At 38.0% G+C, this 18,894-nt stretch overlaps 4 protein-coding genes across 6 annotated transcripts in view; 3 read left to right on the top strand and 1 right to left on the bottom strand.

Moving 5' to 3' along the window:
- Window positions 1-18,894, top strand: part of LOC108143173 (venom dipeptidyl peptidase 4) — an 86,350-nt gene that overhangs the window by 55,835 nt on the left and 11,621 nt on the right. For 2 of the 3 annotated variants that reach the window (XM_017267418.2, XM_017267420.2), the window contains exon 2: window positions 15,942-16,051. The exons of the other annotated variant lie outside the window; for it this stretch is intronic. In XM_017267418.2, coding sequence (XP_017122907.1) covers window positions 16,004-16,051 — 48 coding nt within the window. In that variant the 5' untranslated portion in view covers window positions 15,942-16,003. The remainder of the gene's footprint in view (window positions 1-15,941; window positions 16,052-18,894) is intronic. 3 annotated transcript variants of the gene reach the window in all.
- LOC108143186 (thioredoxin-2) lies at window positions 6,002-6,793 on the top strand. Its single transcript, XM_017267435.2, has one exon. The coding sequence runs from the start codon at window positions 6,291-6,293 to the stop codon at window positions 6,711-6,713; it is 423 nt and encodes a 140-aa protein (XP_017122924.1). The 5' UTR covers window positions 6,002-6,290; the 3' UTR covers window positions 6,714-6,793.
- Window positions 10,802-11,614, bottom strand: LOC108143181. The gene has a single exon (XM_041708430.1). The coding sequence runs from the start codon at window positions 11,609-11,611 to the stop codon at window positions 10,928-10,930; it is 684 nt and encodes a 227-aa protein (XP_041564364.1). The 5' UTR covers window positions 11,612-11,614; the 3' UTR covers window positions 10,802-10,927.
- Window positions 12,612-13,562, top strand: LOC108143183 (GPI-anchored wall transfer protein 1-like). Its single transcript, XM_017267433.2, has 2 exons — window positions 12,612-13,035; window positions 13,089-13,562. The coding sequence occupies exons 1-2, from the start codon at window positions 12,612-12,614 to the stop codon at window positions 13,187-13,189; spliced, it is 525 nt and encodes a 174-aa protein (XP_017122922.1). The 3' UTR covers window positions 13,190-13,562.

The raw sequence follows: 18,894 nt of genomic DNA, 5'->3' as shown, positions 1-18,894 counted from the left end.
CATAACCAATAATTTTGACTGCTAACTATAAACATTCAATTCGCATTTACAACTGATAATTGAAAGTGTCGCGTCAAATCGCTTCATATATCAACAATAAAGATTGTAAGCCCGATAGAAACTCAACGACAGCTCCCTATCGGGAACCCAACTCGAAATAATCTAAGCAATACCTACACGTGTTCCGTGTAAATTGCGTTCCCCAGTTTTCCTCGAGCTCCTCCAATTATCGCAAACAGCTTTGAAGGCCCGTGAACAACCGAACCCAAAAACTCTCCAGTCCTTAAATATTTCCGCACAGTTTGCTTTTGCAGTACTTGCACTTTTCACTGGCCCCCGGACCCCAAGCCTCTGACTAATTTTTGCTTTTACCCCGATTTCGCATAGGTGGGGGCCTAGCCCACCCAAACATATATTCTGTTGGGTCAGTTCAAGCACGCACCGAAATTAAGAAAAAAAAAACAAAGTTAAGTGAAAAGAATGGTGGAAGTTGAAAAATTGTTTGGTTCGGCGGGGAAAAAACCCAATGAAAACAATTTTGTGAGTTTCGGTGGCAGACTTAAAGGGTTCTCAAATCTCTCGACGCCTTAACCTTGCCGAGTAACTAATGGGTTAAGGCAGCTGGCAAACGGCTTCGTACATTCGAATTCAAGCCGCATTCGCGAACAATTCTCGTTAGGCGGCAAACCAATTGACACTGAATTTAATTCCGCATGAAGTGTTTTGCCATAGCCTGACATTTGAATTGGTAATTCCTACGCCCGCGATGCCACCGCGATTTAGATGGCAGCTGCCCGGCCCCCGCTTTTCGCCACTTTGCCATATATTTGCCCTTACCCACACCACACAACGGAAATTGCCTTTTTTGCACGACTTCCGCTTTTGCAAGAGTCCCTTTCCAGGATTTTTCCAGCCCAGCATTCAGCGATACTTCAGTAAATGACAGCTTGCCACTGCCTCGTCATGGAGCTGCTCCAGGTTGTGCACTTATAAAAAATCACTGCATGTTTTCAACCAAAATAAATTAGCACAATAAATACCATAATTAAATGTGGTATATTTTTCAAAAATTACTTATATTTCAAATAAATGTTTACTTTTATTTTATGTCCTGTTTTTAAAAATCAGAAAGCAATAACACAACAGCCGAGTTGTATATTTTATTAAATTTATTTTTGCTGTTGCTTCTAAAGGATGTGCCGTATAAACAAACGAATTTATATTCTGACTTATATACTTATTGCAAAGAAAGATGACTTGGAAAAGATTACTAAAAATATTTTCTTTAGACTAAATTATGATTTAAATTACACCCTAGAATATTTTGAGTGTGATCCCGTTCCTTCAGCGTGCGTCTGTTCCAGTGCCTAGTTTTTGCGACACTTGGCATGCCACGCATAAGGCTGTCAATGTCAATGTAACGTGTTAATTTCAAAGTGGTTTAGTTTGTTGACGCAGCTTGTTAGGCAGTCAGGAAAATAAGCAGGACAAAGAGCAGGAGTGGTAACAGGACCTCGACAGGGGCAACCAATTCGGGAAAAGAGCTACTCCTTCCGCCATCTGGGGCGTAAAATGTAAAGGCACATGTGGTTTTCATGCCACTCATGAGCTCTGTTGGGAGTTACTCAGCTGCCTTTATCCTTTTTGCTCACTGCCTGCTGCTGATGATTTCTATCATGGCATTTGATTGATTGAAACTTTGCCCGAGTCGTGGGTAAGGGGCCTTAAAAAGGGGTGAGAAAAGCTGCTTAGGGATCTGAAGTTTGCTGGTTGTGGCATTTAGTTTATTGAACCATTTGGCAAGCTGTCGGCTAAGTATTGGCAAAATATTTGCATTTTAAAGTGATTAATTATGGCGCAACTCTTGCAAGGATGGAGAACTGCCTAAGTGAAGTACAGTCACGTAGAAAGTCGATTACCAATGAGAATAGCTGGCAATTGAAAGTCAATTGATTACTTGCGGGAAATAGATTTTGAGTTGTTTCAAGTAGTTATACAAATTTTAAACAATGTTCATTTAATGATTGGGTAAATGATAAATTCAAAACTTAACAAAAAAAAAGTTAATTTTCTGTACTCTATCTTTTTTAATCGATTATCAATGATAAAATGAATAATTCAACCTTTAGTACATTTTAGAATAAAAAACTTTGAGTTCTAGGCTTTTTTTGTAAATTATGGATTTTTTAAATTTATATATATAGAAAGTTTGACATAACTATACTTAAAATATATTATGCAATGAGAGAACTTATTGAAAATCCTGCGGCTAAATTAGGGCAATAAAAAAGTAGTCCCACCGTCACGGCGCTAAGTACAAAGTACAGTCAGCCCAAATTCCACAGGGTCGATAAGCACCTCGCCAATTCTGCGCCCGAATGAAGCAATTCCAATGAGTTGCAGCCATCCGATTTGCGGATTCTCGCCAAAGTCCGGACATAAAAGGACTTCTGCCTGCCAAATTCAGCAGGCGAATGCAAATCCCATTTACACGGCTGCGACGAACAGAAAAACCAACAAAAGCTGGGCCCACATTAGCAGCTTGTAAAAACTGTGAATGCTCGAAGCAGAGGGGCGTGCTCGTAGTCCTGTTTATGCGCCAACGCCTCCTGTTACTCCTGTTTATCCTCCTCCAAAAGCCCCTAAAAGGACCTCCTGCCACACGCCCAAGCTCATTACAAGGCTCAGCACCGCCAAATGCCAACTGTCATGTGGTTAAGGCTGAGCCTGAACGCAGCACCCCCAGCACGAGAACCAACACAACAGAAGCCGGGGAAAATCCGGAGCTGAGCGCCTGGGAAATGGGTAAAATCTCCAGTTTCGATTCGAGCATCAACATTTTTGGCAGAGAATAAAATTTGCTTGTGTTTTCGAGAGATTTGCGTTGACAAAAGGCGTTGGTGGCTGGCAGAAATGGGACCGTATTGTGTTCGGCCTGGCAGGCAAATGAATGTGCATTGCTACACAGAAAAATTAGCTGTTTTATTACCACATTCCATAATGATCGGGAATAGCTTTTTGTTTAATTGCAAAATAAGTGCCTTCTTCTCGATAAACAATACGATGAGCCCAATCGTTTTTATGGAGTTTTAAGCATTTTTTTAAACAGAAACAAATATTTGTAACATTTTAAATTAAATTTTAAAAAACTTATTAAAGTTTAAACTGTTAACGTTTAAATTTAATAACTTTTAAAATTTTAGTCATAAAAAATCAATTCCAAAAATTACTTTGATTTAAAATAAGTACCAAATTTAAATTTTTTCCCATGGTTTAATTTTGTATTAAGTGTTTTAAGTAACAAAAATTTGCAAAGCATTAATTAAAAATGTTTGAAAATCATTGCGTTTGGTGCCAAGCTAAGTCCCTAGTGTTAACTACTTGCTTTTTCCTAAGTGTGGGCAAACAGGAAACGGAAATAAGGGTGGCAGGAAGTGGGGGCCTTTGGCCCAACCAACGACACACTCAAAAATCCAAATGCACGAGACTTTCATTGTCGCCAGGCGAAGCTCATAAACTTGTTAACTGAAATTGCCGTTTTGGTCTTGGTGTTGGTATTTTGGCTTGTATTCTGTCTTCTGTGGCTTGTGTTCGGATTGTTCATCATTTTGTCTGCCAGCATCTGGCATTGACATGCTTAAACGTGCTATATAACACCAATTCTGTTGTTGTTCCGAAAAACAAAAGCCAATTATGTGGCCTGAAAAGCACACAACCATCTGCTGACCTGCAGAACAACAGTTGAAAGCCAAAGCTAAACTGCAGAAAGCCTGGCAATAGCATACTTAGGGGGGCAAATAGTTGGAATTTCTGGCTTTATCTCAAAACTTCACACCAAGTCGGAAATATTTCTCAGATTTCTGGGCTTTTATGTTCTCGAGCTGGGAGAAAGGTATATGGGCCAACTATAACCGTTATATTGTTCCCACTAAAAGCAAAGAAAATCCAGCACGAATGTCTGATTGTCCGTCTCGAAGACACCAGAAATTTGATTTGTAACAAGAGTGACAATAATCCTAGCCCCATTTCGACCCCATTTTCTAGTTGACCGCAAAACGCGCACATGTATGTATTTATTCCGCATGCCATCCACATGGCGTATGCGCAATAAAAATAACTGTCTAACCGCATAACCGACTAGCCCGAGGAAACTGAAAGTCCACGAGTGTGTTCGGTGCACTTGAAGCAATTTGTCTTGCCAGCTACGTGACTTATTCCACTCGTCCGGTGCTTCATCAAAAACACGAATATATTGCGGCGAAATATGTTCGCTGGATGCTCATGTTATTCCCATGCCCATCACTTTATTACCTTTCGCTTTCGCCGCTTTCGACGCTTTCGATGACGGGACGAGGTCAGCACTTTCGCTGGCGGGACCGAAAATCCTTGCGACTACCGGATGTTGATCTGATTGCACAACATACTGCACCAGTGTTGCACACGCGGCACCCATTTCCGTTCCATTCCATTTCGTTTCGTCGCTAAGCGCCGCTCATTAGGTTATGCAAGTTGAACACGCAGATGAAGTGACATAAAAAGCGGAGCAACACTGCGACAAATTTTATTTGAAAGTTCAACAGTAAACTTCTTAGCTAAAATGTGAGAAATTTTATCTGAAACGAGCTTACCCTTACCTTAATGGTATCAAAAAAATCGTAGCTTTATTCAACGACATTTACATGGATTAAAGTTATTTAAAAACAATGGTTTTTGTAATAGCAGCCAAAATACAGCTTTTTATTTATTTCTGTTAGTTAAACTTGAAATTGGATGTTTATTGATAAATAAATAATACTTAAGAATAAAATTCACGATTTCCGGTAAAACGATTGAATCTAATTTGTTAAAGTAAATCAGAAATGCTTTTTGATATAAAAGTCTAAATGCTTGTAAAACTTTTAAATAGCCTACATAAATAATGTAATCACTTGGTCAAATAAGAAATTTATTCCAAGAAGGAAAATGTATACACGTTTCGGTAAGAACAATAGAATGCAATAGATTGCTAAATTATAAAACATAAAAAAAGAACTGTAAACAGTGAGTATTATAACACACCCACCTTTGAAATTGAAGATACAAATTTTGCTCAGTGAAACCAGGTACGGCCACCGGATTATCAACGACTATCTCAATGTCAAGTGCCAAGAGCTTAAAGAGCCCAGCCAACAGAATTTTAAAATCAACTGAAAGATACACTTGCAGCGGGCTTAGACCGCAAACAGCCACGTGAACAAAATCCCACACAGCAAAAAGTGGAAAGTAAAAAGGCACCATGAAAAGAAAGCAAAAAAGACCGTAAGAGAAAGGCTTAGGTAAACACACTCTAGAGATAACGCCCCCATTGTGGCAAGCAAACATGTAGCAAGCCAGGCTGAAAGGGGCGGGACGGGGCGGGGCGGCTTAAACACTCTCAAGATACTGCGGTGCATTTGTCTTAATTTGTGACAAATGCAAGGCAAGACAAACAAGCTGCCAACACTATGAAAAATGCCAAGGAAATGCAAAAACAAAGCACTCATACCCTTTTTAAACAACTTTAAACGCCATTTATGTTTTCCACAATACTTTACAATCACAGCTTAAAAACTTCGTTTTAGCTGTTTACAGCGAACAATTTTTATTTTGATTTGTTTAAAAAAATAGTTTATGTTTCAAGCTGTATATCATTGATATCATTGTATATCCATTAACTTATTCTTTAGAATGTTAAATTTGGTTATCTTAAAATAGTCCACGTTGATATATTTGTATGTATTACGTACAAAAAATGGACTAAATGTGAAAATAAATGTTTGTTTAAAACGTGTTTTCAGCGCTAAGCGTTTCCTTTTATTTTAAAAAGTTTATTTTGTTTAATACGAATTTTTAATAATAAAATAATAATAATTTTGAACACCAAAGTTATTATTATTGTTGATTTCTTTTTTGTTCTTTAAATGTTGAATGCGTGTAAAATTAGTTTAAAATTAGTATTAAAAATAAATACCCACGATAGATGTTTAGAGTATATAAGTAAAAGCGCTTTGTTGAAAAGTGCAACCAAAGTTTGGCCTAAGAAGAAAAACCTTAGCAAAAAGACAGCAAAATGTAAAGCTGCAGGCCACAATACGCCCACCGAGAAAAACAATGACACATCCATTAGCAAGAAACATAAGCAACTAGCTAAGAACCTATTGTCACTTACCCTTCAACGCTTTTCCATATGAAAACTCAAGAAAAATCGAAATTTTAAGTCGGAAAAATTGTTGGTGAAATTCAGAGCTAAGTTGCTAACTCGAGGGTTACCTATGGCTTCCCAGCACAAAAAGGTGATCGTTGTCGATTCGAAGAGCTCCTACGACAAGCTACTCGATGATGCAGGGCCCAACAAACATGTCCTGGTCGAGTTCTATGCCAGCTGGTGTGGTCCTTGCGCGATGATTGGGCCCCGTTTGGAGCAACTGGCAGTGGAGTACGCCAGTCGGATGATGATCCTCAAGATCGACGTGGACAACAACGAAGAGCTGGCACTCCAGTACGAGATCAGTAGCATGCCCACGTTCCTGATCATCAAGAACCATGTGACCCTCATTCAGTTCGTGGGCAGCAATGTCGATAGAGTCGTCAGCACGGTGGAAAAATATGTGGGCAGGGCAGATGAAGTGCCAGTCAAGGCGGGAAGCAAGTCAAACGAAGGCAATGCCAACTCAGCTCCCGTGTCAAAATTGTAGATATACCAAAATCCCTCTGGCTGTTTTAATCTGGTCATTAACATGCAGTTAAAATCTAAATTAAAATATGTAGAAAACTTTAGGTATGGTTTGTGGGTAGACCATTAGGGAAATATTTCACTAAACCTCCAAAAGGTATTGCAAACTATTAAACAAACTGGGAATTTGTACTACAAACTCATTTCAGGTGTTCTTGAACTGTTTATGACTTAAAAAACTAACTTGAAATTTAGTCAACAAGTTAAAAGAGCTTTAAGTATGAAACTTCAACAAAAATATTTGAGTTTTAGAGGAGAAAAGTGGAGGATAAAATTGTCTTACATTGTACATTTATTAACAGCTTGAGAAGCATTCCATTTTTCCATAAAGATAGAAAGAAATACAAGTCCTTGGAAAAACTAATTTAGTGCACTCTTAGCTGATTGAATTTTTATTCATAAATATTTTTAAATAAATACTTAAGCCGAGTGTGTGGTTTTGACCCTAACCTCTGCCACTTTAAATGGCGCCGTTAACGAGATTCGCATTTAAGTAGATTCCAGCTTGGCTATCTAAAGCAGTGCTCACTTCATGTCCCGCAGCCACCTCACTGAAAACAAAGAACCTTTTGTTGCTCAGGTCCCCATCCCGCTGCCATCTGGGATCTATTTTATAGGGAGCCGGCATTGTACTAAGCCATTGTTAGTGCCCGTAAGCCGACCATATGTGCGACTCTCGCCTGTCGCTGGCATTATTTCAATTAGATTAATTAAGCCCGGCCCGCACACCCGATGCCTGATGTGTGTGTGTGTGTGTGTGTGTGTGTGTGTGTGTAGACAAAGTGATATTTTGCCAGTTGGTGCTGGCAAAGTATTTCAAAACAAAAATTAAATCGTTTGAAAGCGAGAGTTTTAAAACAATTAGCGGAAGCGTGTCGATGCTCATGATTAATCTCACGTTTCTGCCAATAATTGATAAACAGAAACAATTAATGGAAATAAGACCATAATAACTGTAATTTATCAATAGAGAAAAAAACAAATAGTAAATTAAATATAAATTAGCTGTAAAACTATAAAAAGTGAATTAAAAATGTCCAAATGGTTTTACTTTAACTTTTCATTATTTTCGCTACGAATTGCATTATCATGCAGACAAATGTCGAGTTTGGTTTATGCGTGTAAAAACTCATTTTTCTGTGAAAAGGCAAAATGAATTACTTGTTGTTTAATTGGGTAACAGATACATGCGAGGGCACAGTTTTCCTTAAATAATTTGCCAATTAGTTTGAGGCTTAAGAGTTTCTGAGTTAAAAAAAAGGCAATTCAATATATAAAAACATTTATTCGAGAATAGTTTCGAATCGTCACCATTAAAATCCGCAGTCAAATAGTACAATCCCATATGGCGGCCTCAACTTTAAATGCGAGTCAGCAACAGGACACGAAGCAGTGGAAGTGAGACAGAGAGAGTGAAAACGAGAGAGACGGTTTGTGTCCCTCGGGTCCTGACAGCTGTAAACTGACACTTTGTTTTGTTTTACTCAACCTTCAGCTGAGTGCAATCCTCTTTTTCCATTCTTTTTTAACATTCTTAAGGACCTTATTGAAAACTTATTTGTCTTGCCGTACTTTTTTCGTACTTACGGCATCGCTGTCTGTCTTCTTTTTTTTTTTTTTTTGAGAGCTCTTGCTTTTGTTTTCGTTATACCGTAAAATCGAAAAGTTTGCTGGCGTTTAATATGAGCAAAGGATGCTGGAGAAAGAGAAGAAAAATCATGGGAGCGAGGAGGACGGGCATAGCGATAATAGAAAGAGACAGCGACTAGCTTGACTTTCTTCAGCCGGAGACATTTGCATTTTTATTAAAATGAGAAATTGCAGCAGTTGCAGTTGACTGAAATGCTGTCTTCCCCTTTCAGGCGCCACAAGGATGGACAAAGGGTCACAGGACCCGAAACGGATTAAGGGGTGCAATGGGGCTAAAGCGGGCTTGGAGAGGTTTCACTTTAAGATGGGCCACAAACTGCTAAACATCCGACAATAGACAATTTATTTGATAGTTTAAAAAGTTAAAACCAATGATGTCACATACTTTCTGTTTTACAACCACCTGAATTAAAATCAAGGAAAGACTTCCTTAGACTAAAAGAAAATTTTAAATCCTAACCTAAAATTAAAATTTAAAAACAAATTGCTTTTAATCTTTTTTAAGAAAATAAAGCGAAAAACATTTTTGAAATGGATTTTTAAAGTGAGCTTTTTCAATATTTTTTCAAACCCCTTTGACATTCTTTTAACCATTAATTACCTGGTTGAAAAGAAAATATAAATCATTTAAAAAAAATAGCTGAACACTTCTTTGCAGGACAAACAAAATCAATTATTTCAAAAATTCCTGCTGATCTAAAACTTAAATAGTTATCTGTAACCTTGTGAAAATTACGGTCGAATCGATGGTTCAAACATCAACAATCGAGCGCTGCTTACAGCCATCAACAAACAATAGGTGTATTATTTAGTATTTATATCGAAAACTTTAAAAGTAAAACTTTGAAGGAAGCTGCAATTCGAAACCATATGCTTACGGGTGAAATGGTAACTGGGGGAAGGAGTATGGGCTATAAATTTGGAACTCGACCAATGCCGAGTGTTCGGTTTGCTGCGTTGTTGAAATTTATATGCCAGGCACTGCCGGCTCCAAGTCCTCCGCCCCTTGGAATCTGCTTTGTTATGCAAGTTAATCCTTTTTATAGCTATTGTTCAGCGCATCAACACGCCCCCCGTTGAAGAGCACACGCAACCGCCCACGCCCAGCGCATTTGTTTCAGTGGGGGGTGGTGGAAATGGAAAAACGGGGCTCTGCAGGGCCGAAGGGGGCGCGGGGGCTTTGGGGGCAAGCAGCAGCTGTGGCACATGTCAGTGCATTTTTCAACGGCTCCAAGAGGCGACACTGCCAAGCCAACATATTAGCTGCCACACATGCCGCTCAGTGGGTTAAGGAATGAGCCACTGGGGTGGAGATGGGTGGGTGGTGGTGATGCCATTGAGTAAGCACTGCAAAAATATATAGGTTCTCTTCTCCGATCTAAAATATATGAATTTAGTTGGATTTATCGTTATTGAGTCTTAAAATAAATCGAAACCGCCAGTTATCCAACTTCGAAATCCATTTACTGAAATCGCTTAGTTTTCCGGTAGAGCTCCCCAAAATCTATTAGAAAAATTATCTAAGCTTGTTGTGTAACAACGTTATATGAATAAACCAACATTTTTACATATTCAAAGCAGTTTGTTTTTAAAGAACCTACAATACAACTTAATGTAAAAAACCAACTTACCCAACGCCCAACAGCAAAATTCAATTAACATTTTATTATACCATTCAGTCGGTTAAATGTACTTTCCAGAGTTCTTAAAACTAATTCGAAAAAATGTTTCTCTGTGTGGGATTGGACTACGGCCGGAGCTGATGCATGTGCAGCTACTGCTGATATCCGGAGCTAAAATCTGGCGCATGTTGCGGCCGAAGCAAGTGTTTGTGTGGCTTGCCGCAAATTCATTATTATTTCCAACTTCCCGCCCCCCAGATGCATATAAACACTTTCCCGTATGAAGTGGCAGCGGCTGCTGGGAAAACTGGGAAAAACAATGGAGGAAAAAACTCGCCGTTAAAAAGACCTTAAAGACTTTCAACAAGTAGCAGAACCCATGGCGGCAGCTTGAAAACAACTTGCTTCGAGTTGTTATCCCTTTTCAGGAGACTTAAGATCTTATGTTTTCTGCTCGTTGAACTTAGTCAATTTATACAAGTACAGGTCACTTCAATCTGTTCTTAGATTTAGTTCTAGCGAAAGTGGCAGTGTTAAAGGTATTTAAAGGTATTAAAGGAATTTCACGTACCAATATTCTTAAAAAACAAAACAATAGTGTTTTGCCGTTAAGTAAAACATTGGATTCGGTATTATATGATCGAAAATTTTCAGTTCGTTGTCCTTTTTCCTCATTGCATTTAAAAAGACAATCAATTTGTAAATTCTTAAATAAATCTAGTTACAAACTTAATCACATTTATCCCATTTATGTTATGTTTCATAGAATAAACCATTACCATCCATTTTTAAATTCTTTACGTAAGGAGCCCACTTTTAATAGCCAAAGCACAGTAGGGTTTAGTTCCATGAATTCCTAAACAAAAAGGTTTTGAACAAAAAGGTTTTAATGGATCATTATATCCTAAACTGGATACAACCATTCGGCCAGGTGACTTGGAACTGTGGACTTCATGTTTTTGCTCTTGATCTTGTCTTGTTCTTCATCGCTGCTGAACTGACTGCAATCGCTGATACTATTGCCACGCCGGGGAGCTCGGGCAAAAACGATGCGATGACAGCGCTCCGCGGTGTCCACATCGGAGTAGTCATCGACATCGGTGAGGGATCCAGTCATCAACCTTTCAGCCCGAAATATAGCTTGGGCTTGAGCCACACTAAAAGCCCGATTACCTGTACGCCTCCTCAGGATCGATGGCCGCCGAAGTAATGACGAGTTCGACGTCGATGATGGTGATGGCGATGGCGAAACCGAGCGGCTTGCGGAGTTCCAGCGACGCCTCGTCCTGGGCCTCAAATTTGTAGTAGCTGGCACCGATCGTAGGCCATTAAGCCAATGATCCGGGATCGGACTAAGTTCCATCCTAGTCGTGGAAGCAGCTCCGGTCTCGGAATAGTTTGACTCCAAATCAAAGAAGGATTCTTCATGGATGCCAGCCACCAAAGTGATGGACACCAATGGCGAAAATGTCACCGATGGACTGGCTTGAAGATTTTGATTGGGACTAACTGGCACCGGAGCGGAGGATACTGACGGTTCATGTTCGTCCTCCTCCGTAATATATTCAGTTTCGGAAGAAGACATCATGAGATTCAGTAAGACGAAGCCAGAAGACTTGAAGTGAGTTGAGCCGAGTTTTCCCAAGTGAATCAAAAGAGTTCCGAATATTTAGGTTGTAATCAGGCGTTCTTTCTTTCTCTAAGTAATTTCAATTTAGTATGACGGCAAATGCCAGTTCTGCTTTGATGATAAATACTTAGCTAAAGTTAATGTGACCCTTTTATGCTAGAGAAATTAAAAATATAAATATAGATTTTTTCAAATTATTTTACATTAATTTAATCTAGAGACTTGCAAAATGATTTACAATAAAAGCGTTTTTTTATAAACCTTTTATAAAAATACTACTAAATCAAGTAGTTTTTGAGTTCGTAATCTGTAAAATTAAATAATATTTACAATGTCTAAGAACACATTTTAAACTCTTACAAACGATATTTTGTTGCAAAATTAGCACTTAAAATATTTAAAATATTTATGCTTTGAAAGAAAACACTTTTCTTAATTTTCTGCCATGAGCTATTTAGTTGGTTGATGTAAATATTTGATTTTAAATTGTAGCCATTTATGTACCATGCATAAAAGATCCGAATCCCCCGGCTTGAACAACGATGAGGACATGGAAACAGACGCTTTTATAGAAAGTGTGGAAAGCTTTCTAACTATAATGCCTACCACTTTGGGATTTTTCCTTTCTCGAATTCTTTGTGGGCACATGCATCCCTTAACAACACGCCGATTCCTGCTAGAGTTTACTCTCATTGGAATACCAACTGTGATTTTTATCACCGTGGGCAGCGATTATAGTTATGTATATTCAGCTCTGATGGCCGCCGTTATTATGTGTTATCTTTATGGAAGTAGATGGCCTTCAAAAACCCGCACATTCGAAATCGGCAAACGTCCCATTGTCTTCTCTCTAATCAGAGCCACTGCCTACAATGGAACCTGTGCTGCCATTCTGGCCGTGGACTTTTAATATTTTCCAAATGAGTACAGCAAGAGTGTATTTTATGGATCTTCTGCTATGGACATGGGTATTGGATTATTTGTGATGACCATGGGATTGGTTTCTAATCGTGTGAAGAATTCCGCTGACCTGAGAAAACTTCCAAGATCAGTGGTTCCTTTGATGACTTTGGGTGTTGCACGCACCTTTTTTGTTTTTCTAAGTGGATATTCTGTGGATGAAAACGACTATGGTCAGCATTTAAATGCTTTCTTTATTCTGGGATTCACCAAATTGATGGGCAGTGTGTATAGCTTACTGGCTAAAACGGATGGGCAGCTTTTGGGACTAGCTTTGGGATTGCTTATTCTACATGAAATAGTGCTTCAGTTGGGTATCTACGACTTTGTACAGGAATATGAATTAAGAAGTCAGAATATTTTCAGTGTCAATCGGGAAGGTTTGAGTTCCCTTCACGGCTGCGTTTCTCTCTACTTGCTGAGTATGTGCTTCTCAAAGTGGTACACTGCCAAGAATTACTTAAGTTACCCCCAGTTATGCAGCAAAATAAGAACAATTTTAGCCATTTCTGTTATCAGTTGGCTTCTTGTTCTCTTCTTCACCACTTTTTGGGACGTTTGTCGTGTAACCTTTAATTGCGGCTATGTTATTTGGATTTTTGCCATCAGTGTGAGCCTTATCCTGATTTATGCTTTCTTCTTTCAATTGGCACTTTCGAAATCTTCTGCCGAAAAGCGCTATGCATCTCTGGAGTTGAGAAATAGTACTGATGATCAAATAGATTCACTGCCTACCTATGCGAAGAGCCTGAACACGAATGGCCTAACCCACTTCATAGTCTCCAACTTGCTAACTGGATTGGTTAAAACTTTCCTTAAGCCCGAAAAACGAAATCATGTGGAATGCGTTGCTATAGTATCTGTCTACATGTTTATCAGTGCTGGAGTTGTCTTTTTGATGCTAAAAAATCGTGTTCGAATATCTTTATTAAAATCACACAAATGTCAAGAGGTTTAAATGCAGTCATACCTATAGTAATGGAAACCATTAAGATAAGAACAAAATAAATGATATACTATGGCACAAAGATTATTGCCTTTAATATTACTTTTAAACTATAAATTCATAAAAAATGTAGTTCTAGTGTTTCCCAGGTGCTCAAAACCCCCTGAAATAATCAAAACTCGCTGCCTTTTACCTTAAGTTCTATATATCGTTTAGTAATTAGCTTCAACTTTCTCCGACAGAAATTCAAATGAATTGGAAAAGATAGAGAATGCTCCTCCATGGAGTTCTCCCCTTCTCGGCTTCTGTGAGTGACTGCCCTCTGGCTTTTCAAGTTAAGTGGATTGTGTAAAATTGATGGAACTTCTGTTGGTTTTTGCCCCATTCCCTACCCTATTTCCCACTATGTTTGTTTGTTTGGCTATCCGCCGCCTGTCGGTTGCCACTTGCAATTTCTTGTTCTCGCACTTGACAAATGCACAAATGAAAAATCAAATAGTCCGGCGAGCGCATTGCATCCGTCGGATTAGAAGACGAGTCGGCCAGGAAACCACTCGGTGGTGGAGTGAGCAATACCGGTTTCTATATCAATAGCCCGGCAATTTTTCAGTTCAGCGTGGCTTATCCCTCATTCAGGGACAACAAATTACTTGCCGCTTTTTAACTCATTAATATTTAATGCATTTAGGCAGCACGGCAGATGTGACCGCCACTGAAGGACATCAAAATCCGGCTTAACCGCAACTTAAGAAACTCAAACGGGCATTTTTGGCAAATATTTGTATGCCTGGGTCAGTTGTAAAGTTACTTAATGGATAGACAGTCGTTAAGGTTTAAAGTGGGATATTTATATCCTTAAGCCACACAATTTTGTCAAGTCAGAAAATTGGGCCCCACAAAAGAACATTAGTCAAGGAAGCTTTTGAAGAAAATGAAAACAAGTTTTCAGCATGTGTTTTCAATTGAATCTGTAAACTGAACTTAGAAAAAAATCTTACATTACATATATTGAACCTAAGCACACATTCCGTCCCCAACTACAAACCATTTAAAAAGTATTCAAATTTAAAATTTTTAAAAATAAATCCAAATAAAAAAGCTGGCTGCCAAAATGTAACCAAATTGTTTCCATTTAAAATTGATTTTAATTTCTGCAGTTGTTCATATTGTGCACTGCCTGAAAATTAAATTCTTAAACAGGGAGGTCGGTTTCAACCAATTGAAGACAGATTGAAAGACAAGCTTTTAGCATCTGCTCCAAAAGGAATACAGATAAAGGAAATACAATCACATCTTGTGTTCTGACCTCTTTCGACAACTTCAAAGTTTTTTTTTGGGCGCTATCTTCCATTTGACAATTTAGAAATATATTTTATGCACATTACCAAAAGGTCGCAGCACATTTATCACATTTGTTGTTTGGCTGTGTGTCCTGTCCTGTTTTTGTTTCGTTACCACTCCCCTTGGGGATGCTGTGCTTTTATCTTCGCTTCCAGTTGGCTTTGCTCCACTCACCTACGTTGGCTGTCTCTTTATAGTCGGCTACGCAATTCAATTTATTTGGTATTTCTTATTTATTTTACTTTTTTACTTTTTTTTAACATTTCCCCCACTGTTTGGGCTCCTGGGCTCTCTTCGTTCGCTTTGGCTCTGACAATTGAAAAACCGCAGCCAGGCGGGCAAACAAACCAACCGACAAACAAACAAGCAAGCAAACGTTTATAAACGCGGCCATTTTCATTGTACAACAGGGCGTATGAGTTACGAGTTATGTGCAATGCGCAGTTTGGCCGTCTGTGTTTGTGTGCCTGCCACAAAAACTTCTTGGGCTGTCTTCGTTCCTTCCTCAATTCGGATTCTCTTGGTTTTGTTTGTTTGCTCATTTAAATTGTTTAATTTGCATTAAGTGACAGGCAGCAGTTATTTTCTTGGGATATATTACACGAGTCCCTGGCAATAAAAGAATAAAAAATGTTTTAAATTTATTCAGCAAGGAAAACCTTCTGTTATTACATAACCCTCATCATAACTAAAACTTAATTAAGAATAACATAAGCGACTGTAACCAATAATTTACAAAATACTATAGGAATATCCCAAATAACAAACAGTGCATTGTAATAAATCCAAGTATCAATTAGAATGCCTGAAAAAATCAACGACAACGTAAAACGTTTTGAAACAGATGCGAACATTTTTGAAAAGTATGTGAAGTGCAAATAAAATGTGTGCAATAAATCATTGCCAAAATGTCAGAATAAATCCGAAAAGACGGCGAAGTATGTACGCGGAATGCAAAACGAGAATTGTCGAACTGGAAACTGAATGAAATACCAAACGAATTTATTTGTATTTAAATAAAATCTATTTTTTTTAATGCAGCTATAAAAGTGAACTTAATGCAAAGTTAGACGTGGAGAGCTGAGTTAGTAAAATCAGATAAAATGTCTGGTAATGATCTTTCCGTGACTGAGACAGCGCAAAGTGATCAGGTATGTAAAAGTGTTAAGCATTTTATAAACTCTCTTTCAAAAGTCCAAGTCCCCCCTCAATTTACACATAATTGACACAAAAAATATTGCATGCACTTAAAGCTTTCACAACTATGAATATAAATAGTAAGCCCTTTGATCCCACGCAATTTAAGTATCAACTTTTATTTACATATTCAATGTTTGATTGCTGGCATGATATATATTTGCTATGATTTTCGCAGACCGAATTTTGGTTGCATTTTGGTCCGGAAATTTACCAAAACCCAATTGTTTGTGCTGCATATTTCATTGTTGCCCTTGCCAGATAGGATGAGGGCATATTAAGTGGATACCAATCCTTCGTTCTGTTTGAATATTAATTTTTCCCACAATGATTTTTCTATGTGTGTGTTTTTTTTGCATAAATTATGGCCCTATTTAAGGGAGTTCTGGGCGTTATTCACATAGCACTTAAAACATATTTATGCATTTGGTTATTTTGCTGAAATTTTATTGCCTACATTTAGGTGTTTGCCTCACGTACGCACACCCATACGTGTTGGGGCTGTGGGTTTGTGTGTCAAAAATATAATTTATTATGGCTACGCATTCTAATTTTTGCATTCTCGTTGAAATGAAAATGTTTTTTCTGGGCAAGCTAAGAAGAGTGATATGTTTCCCATGGGTTGGCGCGAGAGGAGAAGGTTAAACAAGGTTTATAGAACAATTATTGAGTCAGCATTAAGTGTTTATCTTTTTTGTACTCAAATGAAATTATTTTTTACTAAAAAAACGACAATGAAAAGCGGCTTATTGAAAGATTTAACATCACTATTTATTTCCATCAAAAGTAAGGATTTATTTTAAAGACAAAAAAAGTTTATAGTTTTTGGCAAGTGAAAAATAAATGCAAATATTATGAAATTTAAATTATAAATGTTTTTAAAAAATTAAAACCTTATATTTTAGTTTACATAACTGTTCAACATCTCTTAAAAATGATCTGAGATTGCATTGTCAAAATAAAATATTAAAGATAACGTGTGTTTCATAAAAGCTTAAAGGGAACTTTATACCCTTTTGTCTGTAACTCGGTTACATATCAGTTATGACAACACTTGGCGCAGCCATCCACAACTAACTTGATTCGTTACCATGTTTCCAAAATCCTTCAGATGCGCTGCCAAAAATCAAGCGAACGTTGCCTGGTTTTTGGCGCACTGATCAAGCACTAATCAAATAGGGCCCCAAAGCAGCCTGCCAGCCAGCTCATGGCAAATTGTTTGGTATTTACATATCATTTGTGTACATCCCACCCCTTTCTGCCCGGAAGAGAATCGAAAGACTGCTCATTACGCCAGACGACATCGGAAGATTGTGGGCCGGAGGTCGGTGGCTGGGCGATTGGAGATGTAGATGTAGATGGAAATGGAGAAGAAGCCGTGACACAGTTAAAGGGCGAGAGTGCACAAATTTGCTGGTGCCCTGCCAAGTGGGCTAACGATTTTGTGTCCGCTTTGTCTGTTTCTATAGAAGGCCACACTGAGAGAAAAACTGTGTATCGAAAACTGTGAAAATTATTATTTTTATTACATTTTTTTTCAATGCGGAAAATACCTCAGCTGTTAAACAATATTCACAATTGGGGTACAAATAAAGGTAAAAAACAATTTTTTAAGGAACCTTTTTAGATATACATATTTTTTTGCCAATTTCAACTTTTATAAAATTTGTTTTTAATCTTTTAATCTTCTTTACATTTTTTAGTTGCTCCTTTTGAAACTTTTTTTCTCTGTGCTAGAGTGTTTAAAAGCGAGGCGGTCCACATTTGGTCGTTATTTGATCATCATTAGCGATACGAATCGGGTGGGGTTTGAAAGTGAGTAAAGTGGGGCCGCCTGCATGTGGGGCCTCTTCATTGTCCCTTTACCCCTTGCAACTACCCCAAATTTCCTACCCCCCTCCCGCATCGCAGGGTTCAGGGGTCGCGCCTCGATTTGCTTGGCTGCACCGAAAAGTTGCAACAAAAGTTTCGCTCATCCGCTGGTCCGCTCTTTGTGTTGAGCTTGACTTGGTTGGCTCTTTGATTAAACCCAAAATCCGGCGGGTGTTGGGCAGAAACAGAAACCCGGTGGAACGCTGGAGGGCTTACGTAGTGCCAGAGTGTAATTAAATAATTGCGGTGAGCACCGCACTCGCCAAACCAAATCGAGCTAATGTATTTGGCGCAAAATCTCATTCGGTCCATTTCTGCTTTTATTTATTCCTCTTATTACGTTTTATTTGGATTTTTGGTGCTGGTTTCTTTTCTCTTGGCCTGTGCTGCCATAGTTTTTGGCTCGTTTGAAGTTTGATTTCGTTATTTACTTTACCAGTCTTTGGCGCAAATTTTATTTCATAACTTAGTTTTCGCGGTTTTCCCGATGGGGGATTTAAGAATTCTTGTTGATCTAATTTGTTGAAATGAAAACGACGAGTGGAACTAAGTAGCTAGCGAAACTTTTCACTGCTTAAATTTAGTTATCAAAATATCTCAATTGCTGAGGAAACTAGTTTGCACTACTTAAATTTAGTTATCAAAAAATCTCTCTAATTAATCTAAGTTTTGGGGAAGCTTTAATTTCTCCTTATTTAAAGTATACTATTTGACTAGTATATATTATATAAACTGCACTTTGTTTAAAAAATACCTTTTTACTTTCATGCATGTTTTTATAAATGTTTTGAAAAATAAAAAGAAAATTATTTTCTAGTATTTAAGAACCTTAGTTTGAACATTTTGTTATTATTTAAGGACCATCATACATATTTTGAATGAAAATGTAATATCAAGTTTGTGTGCTCATTAAAAATTTGTATTT

The sequence above is a fragment of the Drosophila elegans genome, unplaced genomic scaffold (assembly GCF_018152505.1).
Source record: "Drosophila elegans isolate 14027-0461.03 unplaced genomic scaffold, ASM1815250v1 contig_208, whole genome shotgun sequence".
NCBI classification, from domain to species: domain Eukaryota; kingdom Metazoa; phylum Arthropoda; class Insecta; order Diptera; family Drosophilidae; genus Drosophila; species Drosophila elegans.
Note: the sequence above shows the minus strand (reverse complement) of the source record. Positions and strands in the feature narration are given on the sequence as shown.